The sequence below is a fragment of the Phyllostomus discolor genome, chromosome 13 (genome assembly GCF_004126475.2).
Source record: "Phyllostomus discolor isolate MPI-MPIP mPhyDis1 chromosome 13, mPhyDis1.pri.v3, whole genome shotgun sequence".
In the NCBI taxonomy this organism is placed as follows: Eukaryota; Metazoa; Chordata; class Mammalia; order Chiroptera; family Phyllostomidae; genus Phyllostomus; species Phyllostomus discolor.
In genome coordinates this window covers 53,797,946-53,812,565 of record NC_040915.2, presented here as the reverse complement: position 1 = coordinate 53,812,565, position 14,620 = coordinate 53,797,946, and the positions used below count along the sequence as shown (strand labels likewise).

At 52.7% G+C, this 14,620-nt stretch overlaps 1 protein-coding gene across 2 annotated transcripts in view; it reads right to left on the bottom strand.

The window, feature by feature from the left end:
• Positions 1-317: 317 nt before the first annotated feature.
• The window catches only part of GRK3 (G protein-coupled receptor kinase 3), a 114,366-nt gene continuing 100,063 nt past the window's right edge, over positions 318-14,620 (bottom strand). For both annotated transcript variants that reach the window (XM_028527900.2, XM_036014533.1), the window contains 5 exons: positions 14,129-14,224; positions 10,404-10,566; positions 7,516-7,652; positions 5,080-5,193; positions 318-4,492 (listed from right to left, as the gene is read on the bottom strand). In XM_028527900.2, coding sequence (XP_028383701.1) covers positions 4,331-4,492; positions 5,080-5,193; positions 7,516-7,652; positions 10,404-10,566; positions 14,129-14,224 — 672 coding nt within the window. In that variant the 3' untranslated portion in view covers positions 318-4,330. The remainder of the gene's footprint in view (positions 4,493-5,079; positions 5,194-7,515; positions 7,653-10,403; positions 10,567-14,128; positions 14,225-14,620) is intronic.

Here is a 14,620-nt window from a genome sequence, read left to right as displayed (position 1 = left end):
TGCATATACTGCTAACCCATTTTCTGTAGTGTGTGTGTGTTTGAATAAAGGCAACTAAACGGTGGGGTGCCGCATTTACCGGCCACCACCAACCCAGGCAGGTCGGGAGTGGGGCCCCCCCGAGGCAGCAAGGGTGCTGGTTCTTGGTACCCTGGGGCCTTTGGATGCTGCCCTGAGGGGGAACCTGTTCCTCTTATCTCTGAGGACAAAGGAAACGGAAAGCCCACACTGACTTGAGAAAACAAAGGATTATCTTTTCAGAGTTCAACTTCTGTGAATTCTACTGTAATTTTTTTTAAATGTGGCCTGCATTTAAGAAAAAATTACATTAACATGAATCTAAGTTAATTCCAGCCTCTGAAGTCAACCTTACCATGTTACAGCTTTAGAAATTAGAGTCTTGAAAACTCGAACCATCCGAGCTCACTCTAGAAATGGGTACAGCTTCAGCAGCAGGCTCAGTCCTGTTTTTCTGGGGGTTCTACTGCAGTTTCAATGGGTCTGCAGTCATGTCCGAAACTGACCGACGGGGGAATGCACCCAGCACCCACAGCCACCCAGATGCCGTGGTCCTCCCTACGGCCGCAAGGCACACACACACACACTGAGACGGGGCTTTAGCTCCGGGGCCCCTGAGCCTTCCTGAAGATGCTCAATGACACGTGGCAGCAACTTAGTTTCAACAGAAGGTTCTCGTGGAGACAGCAAAGGGCTTCTTCAGAACTTAGGCAGCTCCACGTTCAAAAATAAAGGGACCAAGTTTCAAAATAATCACTAGCCGACTTCTCTGTAATCAGTGTGCTTGATGGTGGCAAAGGAATGATTTTTTCCCCATTTCTCCCACTGCTCTCCCTGTGACACCCAGTCCACCCCCCTCCAGCCGCCACCTGGCACAGACCCCAGGGACGCCCAACTCCTGTCTGGGTAGAAACGACAGGTCTGTCGCCCGATGGGGAGCAGTTAATTCGTCAAGCATCTCTGAATGACACCGAAGCACGTCCCTCAACATGACGACGAAAAAAAAATCACATATGATTAAACTGCACAAGGTAAGTATGAACTTAAACCAACACACTTCCAAGTTTGTTTGTTTTTTTACAGACTTACATCAATCCAAAAAAATCCAGCTTTGAGAATTTTGCTTTTATTTCTCTCTAGGTTAACATTTTGAAACATCAGGAAAATCAATTCCACTGACAAATCCAGTGTCTTGAATTGGTCCAACTATAATCCTGAATGAAATAAAAAATCATTACCAGACAAAGCACACTTTGGCCTTTTTAATCTAGTTGAATCATACTGTTAATTGGTAAATGATATTTTTTTAATGGTCATTGAGGGCCTTAAAACAACTGCTTCTGATATTTTACGATGTATGTCCAACTGCAAAGCAGAGTAAACCTTGCTTAAAGCACGTCGCCGTTTGCTGTTGCAGTCTTCCTGGGCCTGGTGCACCGTCCGAGCTTCCCCTCCTCCGTGCACCTTGACCTCCGGCCCTTCCTTTTCAGACACAGAATCCAAGCAGCAACTTCAGTGAACCGACCAATCAGAGGCACGAGGGAAGGAACATCCGAGGCAGCAGTGACATAAGAGCTGATTCCTACAAGTTTTGCTGAAACATCATCTTTAAATATCATATAAAAGAAAAAATCATGATGGGAGGGATAAATGCACCGAAGAGAGTGTTTTAGGTTAAAAAAAAAAATGACCTCAGATTCATGAAAGTTTTAAATTTTCTCCATATATATTGTATAGCAGCTTAAGCAACCTATTTTTAGATTTTACTTTGATTCCTCTGAATTATTAAATACTTATTATAACATAACTGTATAAAAATAATATCAATTCAATCATCTTCTTTGACAGCGGTTAAGTACCCCAACCATTTAAACATACTCGTATATATATCTCTAAAATAACGAGACAACTTGTGCAGAATTTTTTCTTTTTTTAATGGCCCAAACACAGTAAGGGTCAAACATCTGGGAATGACACTTAATACCGCCTGAAACAGCCACGTACACCCGGACTTCCACATCGATGGCCTTTGGCAGCGCTGGCACCGGGTGCTGACCGACCCACAGGTGCCCAGGGGTGTCTCCCGTCTGGTAGCAGGGACATTTCCCCCGCCAGAAGGGCCAAGGCCTCGGGCACCAGACCGGCCCCCGCAGGACTGCCAAACTGGAGCCCCACATCCCAGAGACCTGCCCAAGCGAGCTGCCACCCCACCTCCACCCCCCGGCACGGAGCACCGTCATAACCTCCCCCCATGCAGGTAACATCCTTCTCAGCCACACTGTTGCATACCAGGTGTGAGCTGGGGGAACGGAAAAGCTTACTTGGGGTAAGTCAGGGCGTAAGGGTTCCTGGGCCATCTGATTCCAGTTCCTATTTCTAACGAGCCATTTCTAAATTTCTAAGAGATTCACCTTCCCTTCCATGCCAGAGCAAAAATTGTACCTTCTACAGAGAAGCGAGTTGGTGAGGCTAATACCCCGGCCAGGCAATGTGGGGCACCACGCCCAGACCCTGAGGGGCCCAGGTGCCTTCTGCAGAGCAGCTGGGAGACCCCTCGATTCTGCATGCTCGTGTGTGTCTGCCGTGGCGGGGGTGGCAACAAGCCGGGGCACCCTCCCTCTTTACAAACCGCTCTTCTGTCTCGGTGGGCTTTTCGGCCTTTTTTTTAAAAAAAAAAACCCAGAACTTAATGACGGTTCTTCCCTTTCCGAACCAGGACTGCAGGCCACACCCCGCCCCCTGTGCTGGAAACAGCAGACGGCAGACGGCAGTGTGTCCGTTTAAACTCCAGTGAACAGTTGAGATGGACGGTGACCCTCCAAATTTCTTTTCCAAAGTAACTCCCATGAAAAATAAAAGACACTTTCGGTAATCATCTTCCCAACTCTGAAAACAGACTTTCCTTCACACAGCGCTCTCTGTCCCAGGGAACATGGCAGGGAAGTGCATGGAGATGGGGAGCCGCCAAGAATACCACGGACAGGACGACTGGGGGGCGAGTCACGTGTACTGTTTGTTAGTGGTTGACCTGGCAACGTACATGCGACTGCACTACGAGCAGGACAAGCAGGTGGACTTTCAAAGTCATCATGATCATGACCTTTTCGTCTGACGACACGGAAGGTGTTGGGGGAAACTCCCTGCTCTCATCCGCCAGCATTCCCGGGGCGGGAGGGGGGCAGGGCACTCGCCGGGGAGAGGCCGCTGCTGAGATCGGGGGACCATCTTCACGCTCCCACGTCACGGTCACCGCACACCCGCCCGGAGTGAAGGGTTAGTCACTGACGACAGGTAGATGACAACGTAAAGTCCACATACACAGCTGACCCATTTTGACACATTCATTCTTTTTTCAAGAAACTTCATTTTAAATTATACTAAGAGGTGAGACAGTCTCCTTCCCTTGCACATCCGTCGCTGATATGTTTTCTGGGGTCGGGCAGAGGGATCCAGAACTACCGTGTCACACCACGGCCTGAGAGGGGACACCCCGCAGCCTCAGCCCCGAACGCGATTTCTGACAGTCGTTATTGCCCTGAATTTAACACCCGCCTGCCTCTCCCTCCCCCAGAGTCGCTGTAAACGTTCCCGATGGTCTACCTCGGAGCGCCCTCGGTGCTGAGGGGCCCCCGGGGGCTCTGCGGGCGCGCTCCCTCTGCTCCCCTCGGACTGCGGGCCCCCGGCCGAGGCAGACCCGCACCTGCGGGGGCCCCAGTGCCGCCTGTGCAGGGACCGCCTTCGGCTTTCAGCCCCAGGCCACGACGGGGGCTCTGACGCGCACAGAGGAAGCCCCGGCCGGCCCCCACCCCCAGCAGCTCGCGGCAAAGACACACGGAACCGGCAGTGACTGTTCATGGGTGAAACGTGGCCGCACCGGGACGACCGATGGCCCGACACTGCGGGCAGTTACGTTCCCTCTTGGCGAGTCGAAGGTATGTTTGATATCGGACGTAAGAATCCAAGTGATAAGTAGGAGTCGCCTCGAGTTCAGGGTTCGTAGGTACCAAAATGAGTGTGTAGCAAAGAGAAAACTTCCTCTTCTTCAGTAGTTTTGCGTGTGGACAGTGGGACGGCGCGGGCGGCGCTCTGCAGAGGGGGGAGGCGGCCCCAGGCCTGAGCAAGGTCACGACTCCTATTAGGAGTGTCTCAGCGTCCGTCCGGGGTCTCCCCAGCGGCGGGAGAACCCCGGAAAGGGGTGGGCCACCCTCTGCTCCTCGTCCTCCTCCGGAAGGCTCCCCTCCAAGGGCTGGAGACGCCCGGTGTGGACTTCCTCAAGGCCCCGTCGGGGCCAGGACCCGCCCCGCCCGGGGTGTCAGAGGCCATTGCTGTTCCTGTGGCAGAGGGGCGGCTTCGAGAGCTCCACGACACCCAGCCGGGGCCTGTTGAGGAACTTGGGGGCGCGCCGCAGCACCCGCTGGGCCTCGGTGAACGTTTCCGTCAGCTCTTTCTTCCACTGCACAAACTCGGGGTCGCTCTGAATGGAAACACACAGAGAGGGCGTGACAGCACGCTGCATTGTGCCAACACACGTGGGCGCTGCTGCTGGTGGTGGCCAGGGGCCTCTGCGCTCCCCCCCCCGCCCTCAGTGTATCCACTGGGGGTCCCTGTGGAGGAGACAGTCCCCGCACCACCCCACCGAGACCGCGGCTGGTGTCGGTCCAGAGATTACCCACGCTCCCTGGTTTCCAACCCAACTCAAGTCAGAACCATCGCAGCTGAGGAGCTGTGACGAATTGAACACATCTTCACAGGTGGTAAGGAGGTAACTACACGCATGTTTGTATCTACTACTGGTCACTCTGGTATCTTACGTTTATTTAAATAGACCAGCCTCCAACTCAAACCTGCTGCACGATCTGGAAAATGATGTAACAAGTAAAATTCCAGGCCCCGAGTCATGACTGGGCAGAGTTTCCAGACGGGGTCATCGAATTAACTCACGGACTTCCTCCTCCCGTGTGCTAACATTTGCTTCTCTGGAAGTAATTTATCTTTTCTGAACATGGATAGATGGACAGATACTGTTCTAAATTGCACCCGTAAAAAATGACAAAGACTCACCTCACACTGCAGGACAAACTGCTTCCCTCCTTTTATCCTCAACAAAATGCACTTTTTGTCTTTAATCTGAGTTTCTTCCACCGACACGATCTGCTCCATGGTCAGCAAATTTTGCTAATCCAAAAAATAAAAAGCATCAATTACTTCAAGTCATTCAAGATTTAAGTCAAATCAGTAAAAAAAAAATACTGAAAACTACCAACTTAGGAAAAGTAAACAAGAAAATGTGGCATTTTTCTTTCTTTGGCAATGTTCTAGAAGTGGGGTGAGAGGACTCACAAAGGCCACACACAAGAGTTCAAGTCATAACAGCGCAAAAAAAAAAATTCCCTGCGAAGAAAGGAGCATCTGTATGAGGCCCAACAGCACAGCTGTTCCCTGCACACGGGCCCGGCGTCTGAGTGACCTCGGACCCCAGGAGTCCGCATCACACGTGCTTCTCGACTCTGCCGGCCACGCGGTGAGGGAGCAGGGCTCGCTCCCGTCACTCACGGGGGCCCGGGCTGCACTGAGAGGCTGCGGTTCAGCTGCCGCCCAGAACACGCTCGGCCAGGCCGGCGCGCTGGCTCCCGCTGCTTCCAGGACACCAGAACGATGTGGTAAACACAGGCGACGTCCTCGGGAGACTGTCACACCAGGCCCTTAGCCTCACTGCGTGAGGGGCATGCTGCGGTGTCCGGAGCACCTCACCCACCATCTCCCGTGTTTGGGGGAGCACTCTAGGAACCCCAAGTGGGAGCACCACCGTCATCGACGCTCACGTCTGCTTTTTTCTCACTGACACCGCCCATCCCCCCGTGTGCGTTAGGTAGCTTCTCACACAGAATACTGAACGCCTACTCTCAAAACTACGTAACGCATTGCATCTGATGTTGAGCAAAGGAAGATTTTTATTTAGTTTTCAGATATCCTGGAAAGGGGGACAATTTCTGTCCAAAGTGCACAGCAGCGCCCAGTGTACGCAGGGCCCTCATTATCCAGAATTACACATAATAATACTAGTAATAATAATCATAAACTGTATATGAATCACAGTTCAGGTGCTGAGTGCATACAGAGCTATGCATTACAATGTATGTTACGTACTGCATTATTGTATAATACGTAGCAGCACCTGAGTTATAATTCAGGACCCTCCACAAAGGGTCTTAATAATTTTAACTCAGATCCTAGGTGCATTAATTTTTACGAAATGCCTTTTATGGCCTTAGTAACAGTGAGAAGATCTTGTTCGTTTATAAAGAATGTAATATGGTGGGGAGTGCTGGGGGGGAAATGGAGACAATTGTGCTTGAACAGCAATTTAAAAAAAAGGAAAAAAAAAAGAACATAATATATAACAGCCGCTCGCGATTACACAGCAACCTCACCAACGGGCTTTAAAAAACACACCCGGGGCAGCCGACCAAGGTCTGGGCTTCCCCCTCCCCAGGCTGCCGACCGCTGGAGGACGGACGGGCCCTGCTGGGACAGGGCCAACACACCAGCCGCGCTTTGAACCCTGGGAACCAACAGCAGAGACATTCTCCCCATGGCGACAGGCCCTGGGCTCCTCACCCAGGAGGCGCCTGATGAAGGCTGCCTGGCCTGCTGGAAGGAATCGTGTGGACCAAGAGAGGCTTTTTATCTCGTTCCTGAGCATTAGCTCACGCAAGGACCTTACGGAGCAGCTGTATCTTCCTGTCTGTCGTAAGCAGTCCACCTACACGCTTCCGGCGAGGCAGGGACAACAGGAGGTTTGGTTTGCTGACTGCCTTGGGGCCCAGCACCACGTGCCTCCTGTCACGTGTCCCCTGCCACGGGAGGCCGGCTGTGCAGGGAGACGCTGAGTGCACAGGCGGGTCCCGGTCAGATCACCCCGCACGGAGCCGTCCGGCTGTGTCGTGGGTGCCAGACCTTCCCTCTCTATGCCCCAGCTCCCTCTTCATAAAATACGAGTTGGGCCCCCAAAGGTTGCTACGTATTAAATGGCTGTTTTAAACAGCACCTCGCTGAAGGCGAATCTGCAAAAGGGTGTAATGGCTGTTACGTCTTCTATTCCTCCCACTTTACGGATGAGGAGACGGCTCAGGGAGTCAGTGTAACGGCCTCAAAGTCCCCGAGCCGCCCAGCAATGGATTTAAACACCTCCGTTTGACTCGAAGTCCTAGGTGTTTTCTCTCTTTGGATCTACCCAACTGTTCTCCAGCCTTCTTCCAACCTGTCTGCTTTGGGCCTCACTGAGCAACACCTTCTATGTGCAGACATCGCCAGATCCTTCCTTGACTCGGGCGTCTAAAACTTACCGTTTGAACGTCTAACTCTCACACACACACAAGTTAAAACCGATGCACAGAGCTTTGGAGGATATTTTGCAGAACACGCCGGCAATGCGGAATAACCACACGGCACTCAGTGTAACGGCAGTGAGGGCTTGGCGGTAAGCAGGAGACTCACCCGAGACTCGCCCTCTCCTCTCCATTCGAGCCTGTTTGGAAAGAGGTAAAAATACCGGCGCTGCCACTGAGTCAGGAACGGGTTTCCCAGTTTCAGCATGTACCCGTGCATAATGCAGTCTCTCCCCAGGGCGTAATCTGAGGAACAGAAAACGTCCGCAAGTTAAACACGGTCTGAAACGGAAGGTCTGTATTAGTCGTAGGAAAAAAAAAAAGAATTACACCCTTTCTGGAAAAATCAGATTTCTAGCTATATGCGTTGTAGAAATCATTGCTTCTTTGCAAAAACTTGTAAACATATTGGGGTGACACTGGTCGATACCATCACATGTGTTTCCGGTGCGGGATTCTGCGTCGTCCGTGCACTGCACTGTGTGCTTCCCGCCTGAAGTCCGACTTCCGTCCATCACCGTGTGTTCGATCCCCTCTGCCCTTCATTACGCCCCCCCCACCCCCCTGAGCCCCCTTTCCCTCTGGGAACTGTTGTCTGTGCCTGCGAATTTCTGTTTGTTTGCCTTGGTTGCTCACGTGCTACAGAGATCATTCTTTCAGTCTGTGCACGCACGGGAACCAGAATTTAAAGAAGGGAGGTTTCTTCCGCTCTTGCTCTGATGTCAAGCAGTCGCATCTCCACTTTCTGATCAGTTCACGGCGGCCGATTACTGCTCTGAGCGGGCAGACGTCTGCTCCGAAACCACTTTTCAGGGTGCAGAGCTAATGCGCACCAAAGAGCAGGGGGCAATCGGGCCCTCGCTCCGAGAACCTTTGCCTCTACGTGACCTTTTCTCCCTGAATACTAACAGCATGGGAATTTTCATATCCAACTAAGCTAAAGCAACACAAGGATCAAAGCTGTTTGTTCCTTGACTTAAAATTGTATTTACCTCTCAAACAGATGGCCAGGTACAGAGGCCAAGCTAATATACACGAGTCCTGGGTGCCTTTTTATAGCGATGTACTGTCTCTCAAAAAAAAAAAGGTTCCCTTTAAGTGGTTTGCTCTGCCTTCATTAAAAGCGTGAGTGACAGTGCTAGAATCAGTCACTCTCACTCATTCATTCAACAGTGAGTGAGCAGCGAGGTGCTGAGCGGGTTCCAGCCATCGAGGACTCAGCAGTGAGCAAGACGACACTGCTGCTCGCCCTCGGGGAGATGCAGACTCAGGTGCGCAGGCCACGCCCACGCTGTGTTCCGAGGATGCGAGCCCGAGGGCACAGAACCACAGAAGGCGGGCTGGGGAGGGGCAGCGGAGACGCCCGGCGATCCCAAGGTGCCATCTCAGTGGGAAAGTGTCTGCATTTCTAAAGTGTATTTAAAGTCTAAGTCTTGCTCGTTTTTACCTCAGAGACCTAAGCCCAGACTATTTCGTTCTGTGAAGGTGACTTCTGAGATCTTCATCCGAGACCTAGTTATACCCAAATTAATTACTTACACATGAAGATAAGTTCATTAATTTGTTCGGCATTCTAATTATAGCTTTCATTAAAAGGAAACACTTCAGCAAGGACATTGAGGGGTGTATTTTTTTTTCTCTGTCTAGATTCTGGTGACACCACAGCCCTCCCCAGAGCAAATGACCTTGGACAGAACTAGAACTCCATCACTTCTGAGTGACACCTGCTACAGCAAACACCATCCACAGTGATCTCCATGGACCCTTCCTCTGCAGAAGAGCTTGGAGGCAAAGCCCCTTTCCCTGGGGAACAGAGGTGGCCGCCTGGCGCACTCGGGGGGCTTGTGAGCAAGGGGCGACTCGTCAAGGACCAAGGGTGCTCCTCCCGGCAGGTGACACATGCTACTGGGAAACGCTGGGCAGGACGCACAGGCCTCACCACGAAGCTCCCACACCCCCCACCAAAGTAACCACAGTGGGAAGCCGTTCCAGGTTGTTCTATTACACAAAGTTAACCTCAAAAGGTCTTTGCTGAGAGGCAAAACAAAAGGGCATCCTGCCATAATCATCCATCACAATCTGGTCAAATATCCAAGAGCCATAACATCTTAGAAAAATCAAAGAGAGACAGTATTTAGGGAGTCAAAAAGAATGATCTATTTAATATTCAATGTTATGTATTCAACTTTGAAAATCATAATAGGCCACTGGACTTGTAAATACAACTACGAGTTGGCATTTCTTAATGCTGTTTGTAACGTGAGTGTGTTAACACACGTGTATCTCTTCACAAGTGACAAGCAGCGCTAAGTCCCTCACCAGGACTGGCCACATGTTTTGCAGGGCCGAGCAAAAAATGAAAACGTGGGCCTCTGGTTCAAAAATGATGAAGCACAGCCAGGCAGTGAGGGTGGAGCTTCAGCAGAGCAGGTGCACCGGCCCCAGGACGCCCAGGACGGTGGCCCTGGCCCTGTCACACTCGCCCGTCCAGGGAAACCTCCCGAGGAGCCCCAGCGCTCCAGGAGGACACGCTAACAACACTGCTGACCGTCTCCACGCATTCTCATTTACATGTTGACTGCAGCTTCGAAATATTACACTGAAAGCCCTGGCTGGTGTAGCTCAGTGGATTGAGTGTGGGCTGTGAATCAAAGCATCGCAGGTTCGATTCCCAGCCAGGATACATGCCTGGGTTGCAGGCCATAACCCCCAGCAACTGCACATTGATGTTTCTCTCCCTCCCTCTCTCTCTCTCTCTCTCTCTCTCTCTCTCTCTCTCTCTCCCTCCCTTCCTTCTCTAAAAACAAATAAATAAAATCTTAAAAAAAAAGAGAAATATTATACTGAATCCTTCCAAGAAGACAGAACTAAAACAATTTATGAAATTTCCCCTCTCTACCAGAGAGTGCTTTGTAACCCAAAGACTTTCTCAACTTTACAAGACATTTTGAAAATCCATTGCCTCAGGAACCTCACGAGAGACATGAGCTGTTTTACCTTCTTCGTGGCCAAGCTGCTTATTTTTGGCTCTCTTCCTGGCCTCGATTTTATCCGTGTCTGCGTTCACCGCCTCATAAATGGTCTCCACCACTTCCTGCTGCCAGCGCTCGGAGATCACCAGCGGGAAGTTCCTGTAGAGCTCCTGGTCGCAGTCCAGAAGCTGCCATTGAAAGAAATCGAGACATTTATGAGTTACCGCACTCACAAAGGCGAGAGGTTCAGAAGTCCCCTAACCATGTGCAGGAGCGTGACACTACCGTGGCATGTAATCGTTCAGAACGTTTGATTGTGACAAGTCTCTGCTCACGACAACCAAGCCACCAGGACCCACAGATGGCCGTGACGGGTGAGCAGTTGCACCCCCACTCCCCCCGGGGCAGTTAGACTCACTGATTTTGCTGACGGAAGCTAACACACACAGGGTTTTATCTGAAGGGCTAAGAGGCTCTGACAACAAACAAAACGTCACGTATGGTGCGGATAGTTTGTCCTGGAAAGAGGCTCCTACAGTTTCTAGAAACACGAAAAGGGAAAAGCCGGGAGACTTTTCTAACCACCTTCAATTAATGTGAAAAGTGAGGAAAACAGATTTTAAGTGGGGCTGAATCTACCTTTCATCCCACGAACCTTCCAGCTGATCCAAGTTCAACCGTGTCGTCAAATGTCTGAGCAGGAAGCTCAAGGTGCACGGGAAGTTTGGGCAACTTCGCATTTTGTTGTGTGTAACGCACACACAAAACCATGGTGTGCATTGTACACGGGGTAATTATAATGCGCATCCTTATTTTCCCCTCAGAAACCTCGGCAAAAAAGTGTGCACTATACACAGCAAAATACGGCAGCCTTTCAGCGGAGCCGCAATAAAAACCACACTGCGTGACCGTTTCTTCCCCACCCTCTCCCTAGTGAGGCTGCACGCTGAGTGCGGGTGCAGACTACGGCTTTGGGCATCGGGCTGCGGTCTTGTGACAGGAAGGCTAGTGGGCCCACGGAGGGAAAACCACACGGGTCCTTCCAAAGCACAGGTGCCGCTGTGAACCTGATCTCTCACTCCTCGGCCAGAGGGGCAAGTACAGATGGTCTCCGACCTAAGATGGTTGGACTTAAGGAAGTTTCGACTTTACGATGATGTGAAAGGGATGCGCATTCAGTAAAAGCACGTTTCACATTTTGGATTTGGGTCTTTTGCAGAGCGAGGGGTGTGGGGTAAGATACTCTGCGATGCCGGGCGGCAGCAGCGAGATGATTCTGTCCAGCCGCGTTTAGGTGGGCTGGGCCATGCTACGATGCTCTGCAGGTCGGGTGTGTCATGTGCATCTTCCACTGACAGCATCTGCGACTCACCACTGGGTTTATGGGGACCGAACCCATCATGGCCGAGGAACACCTACACTGGACCGACACTACAACAAGCGAGTTACTCACAGAAGGAGAAGACAGGATGAGCATGGGTGAGGTACCGGCCCACGAGCCTGGGGCCAACTGACACCATACTGGGGGAACGGGCACCCCGGGGCCCACCCTGGGGTGCCCCCACCTGCTCTCCCCTGCCCGCTGCAATCCTGTGCTGATCTCAGGGGCACCGGGATTCATTGAGCTTTCCTCCCAGGTTTCTCTGGGCGTCCAGACCTGGCCCTGAGCTGATGGGCTCAGGTGTTCTGAGTGTGAACGCTCGAGGTGTGTACCTGTGAGTGTGTGTGTGTGTCAAGCTGTCAGAACACCAAGGCCGGAGGAGCACCCTGGGCTTAGGGACACTGGGCAGACGCTGAAGAGTGTGGCCAAAGTAAAAACACTCCTTTCCTAAGCGGCTGCTCTGAACCGGCCAGCTCTGCTTTCTGTGCAAACCCGTTCCACCTCCCGCAGTTCCGGAGAGCCGTCTGTGTGACCCTCCCTGTGCTGCTAAAAATGACTAAAGCAGGGAAGGACATCTATCTTTATGTGTGAGCTTTTACAAAAAATATCTACCATCTGGGCTGCTTTCTAAGGATAAAGAGCAGAGAGTTTCTTCCAATGCGGCCCCCTGCGGACCAGGCCTCCCGGGACCCTCGCCCCGGGGCTCCGGCTGCAGCCCAGCGGCACGCCACGTCTGGCTGCCAGTGCGCTCGTCTGGAGGCGCCGAACCACGACGACAGCAGCAACTGGTGTGAGCGCCATCATGTGCCGGGAGGCTTCACCAGGCTATGTCATTTATGCTCAGAGACCCTCGGCAAGGAAAGAGGTCGCTTCCCAGGGAAGGAAAGCGACGCTCTCCAGGCTGCCGAAATGGCCCCCGTTCTCTCGGCCAACGAGTGCAGACCTCAGCCCCGTCCGTCCGGCTGCAAAGCCCAGGTTGTGGTTTACGAACTTTCCAGTACGAGAATCTCTTCTTAACCTCATGATGTTCGAGGGCCCCCCCGAGAGAGGGAGGGTAGTGCGTCTGTTGGCACAGTTCCGCCGTGACAGCAGAAGGCCTCTTAGATAGCTTTGTAAGTGGGCGGTTCCCCAAAGCCCTGCCATGGGCACCTGCACCCCGACTGGCGCTGTCTCTCCAGAACACAAAGGATGCCTAGTGGTGCCCATGTCAGGTCCCCGTCACACAGCTGTCGCCCACGAGAGCCACTACTCCAGACCAGAGGTGGCCTTGACGTTCTCCACACCCCTCTCCCCCACTCCTGGGAAGCTGGTCCTAGGAACACCAGCCTCGCCTTTACAACTCAGCTCCCCCTCTCCCAGCCCCGACCGCCACCCCCTCCCGGGTTCCCGTCGAGCTCAGCCTCCTCCTGCTGCTCTCACTGGCTGCTCGCCCTCCCGGCAGCCTCCACGTCTCCTCCAGCAAGTGCCCACCCATCTGCACCCGTGTCCTGCTTCGCTCCGGTCTGTGCATCACTGGTCTGTGCATCGCTAGTCGCAGCTCCTGCGAGGCCCTGGTGCTCCACCTGCCAGTCTATTGCCCGCACCCTGCTGGTGTGTTTGTGAGTGTTAACAGCACTGCAGCCTTCTGGAGGGGGAGCCACTTGGTAGGGAAAATTGAAAAATTGCGGGGGCTTAGATAACAAGGCTACAAATGCAGGCAGCTGAGGGGAGGCCAGGTGCACCCGGGAGGGCGTGGGGAGAGCCTGAGGCAGGGGTGAAAGTGGGGCAGACGAGAGCATGACGTGCAGCAAGACTCGCTGACTCTGCAGCCCAAGGAGGGCTCTCTGTTCCCTCGTGACTCACCGTCGCTAATTATAACTTGTCTACTGGGGAAAATAATATATGAACCAAAGTTTGAAAAATGCAGAGGGTTATATTTAAAAACAGTGATTATTTCACTTCTGATTGACAAACGCAACGTGATTCACACTGTTTGCACCTTTCATCCCGACGCAGAGGGATGGGAACACTCGGAGGGAGCGAGGTGGCCGCGTCTCGGGCACGAGAGGGCGTGTGCTTGCTGCGCCCGTCTGTTTCCTCTCCCGCTTCCTGCACGAGTGAGTTCCCCTCAACCACGGACACACGCGGACCACTAAAAACCTGACCACGTTGCAGTTCATCAAACATAGTGTAACTAGCCCCCCCCCAAAGCTTTCTGAGTTTCTACCTAATTTAGTTCCTTGACTTCTCCACTCTCCAGATGTGCAGTATTCATCTGTGAGTTACAGCCCGCCAACGGGCCAACACTAAAACAACCACAGTTTGACTTCTACTGAAAGACAAGCCCCCCACCCCTTCCAGACAACCGAGAGCAAATATCACACGTGTACCTTGATGCCCTTGGTGTCCTCTTCATCGAAGGAGCCAATGTCAAAGGCGTCGGCAGCATTGACTTCTCCCCGGGGAGGGATCAAGGGTGGAGGGTACTGGGAAGCCCAGAGAAATGAGGTTCAGTTACCAGGTGACCCCCCCCGACCCCACCCGCCACTGCACGTGGAGAAGGCAGAGGGAGACCCAGCACACACCCCTCTGCAGCACCGTGGCAAGGCCCACACACAGCACGCAGCCTGCTCCACAGGCGAGCTCCTGCACTCAGGGGCCCCAAAGACAGATTTTAGACAAAGACTCATGTTCAAAGTCTTTGGATAATTATTAAGTGTAACGGAGGCTCAAGACTGCACACCCTCCTGGCTCAACTTGAAGGAAGCACCTTTCCCCAGGGGATGCGGGACCAGGTTCACTGGCCGGGGCCTTCACGTTCTGCAGGGCAGACAGGGCGCATCACACCCTCCCAGGCCCCGAGGCTGATGCTGGCCGAACCA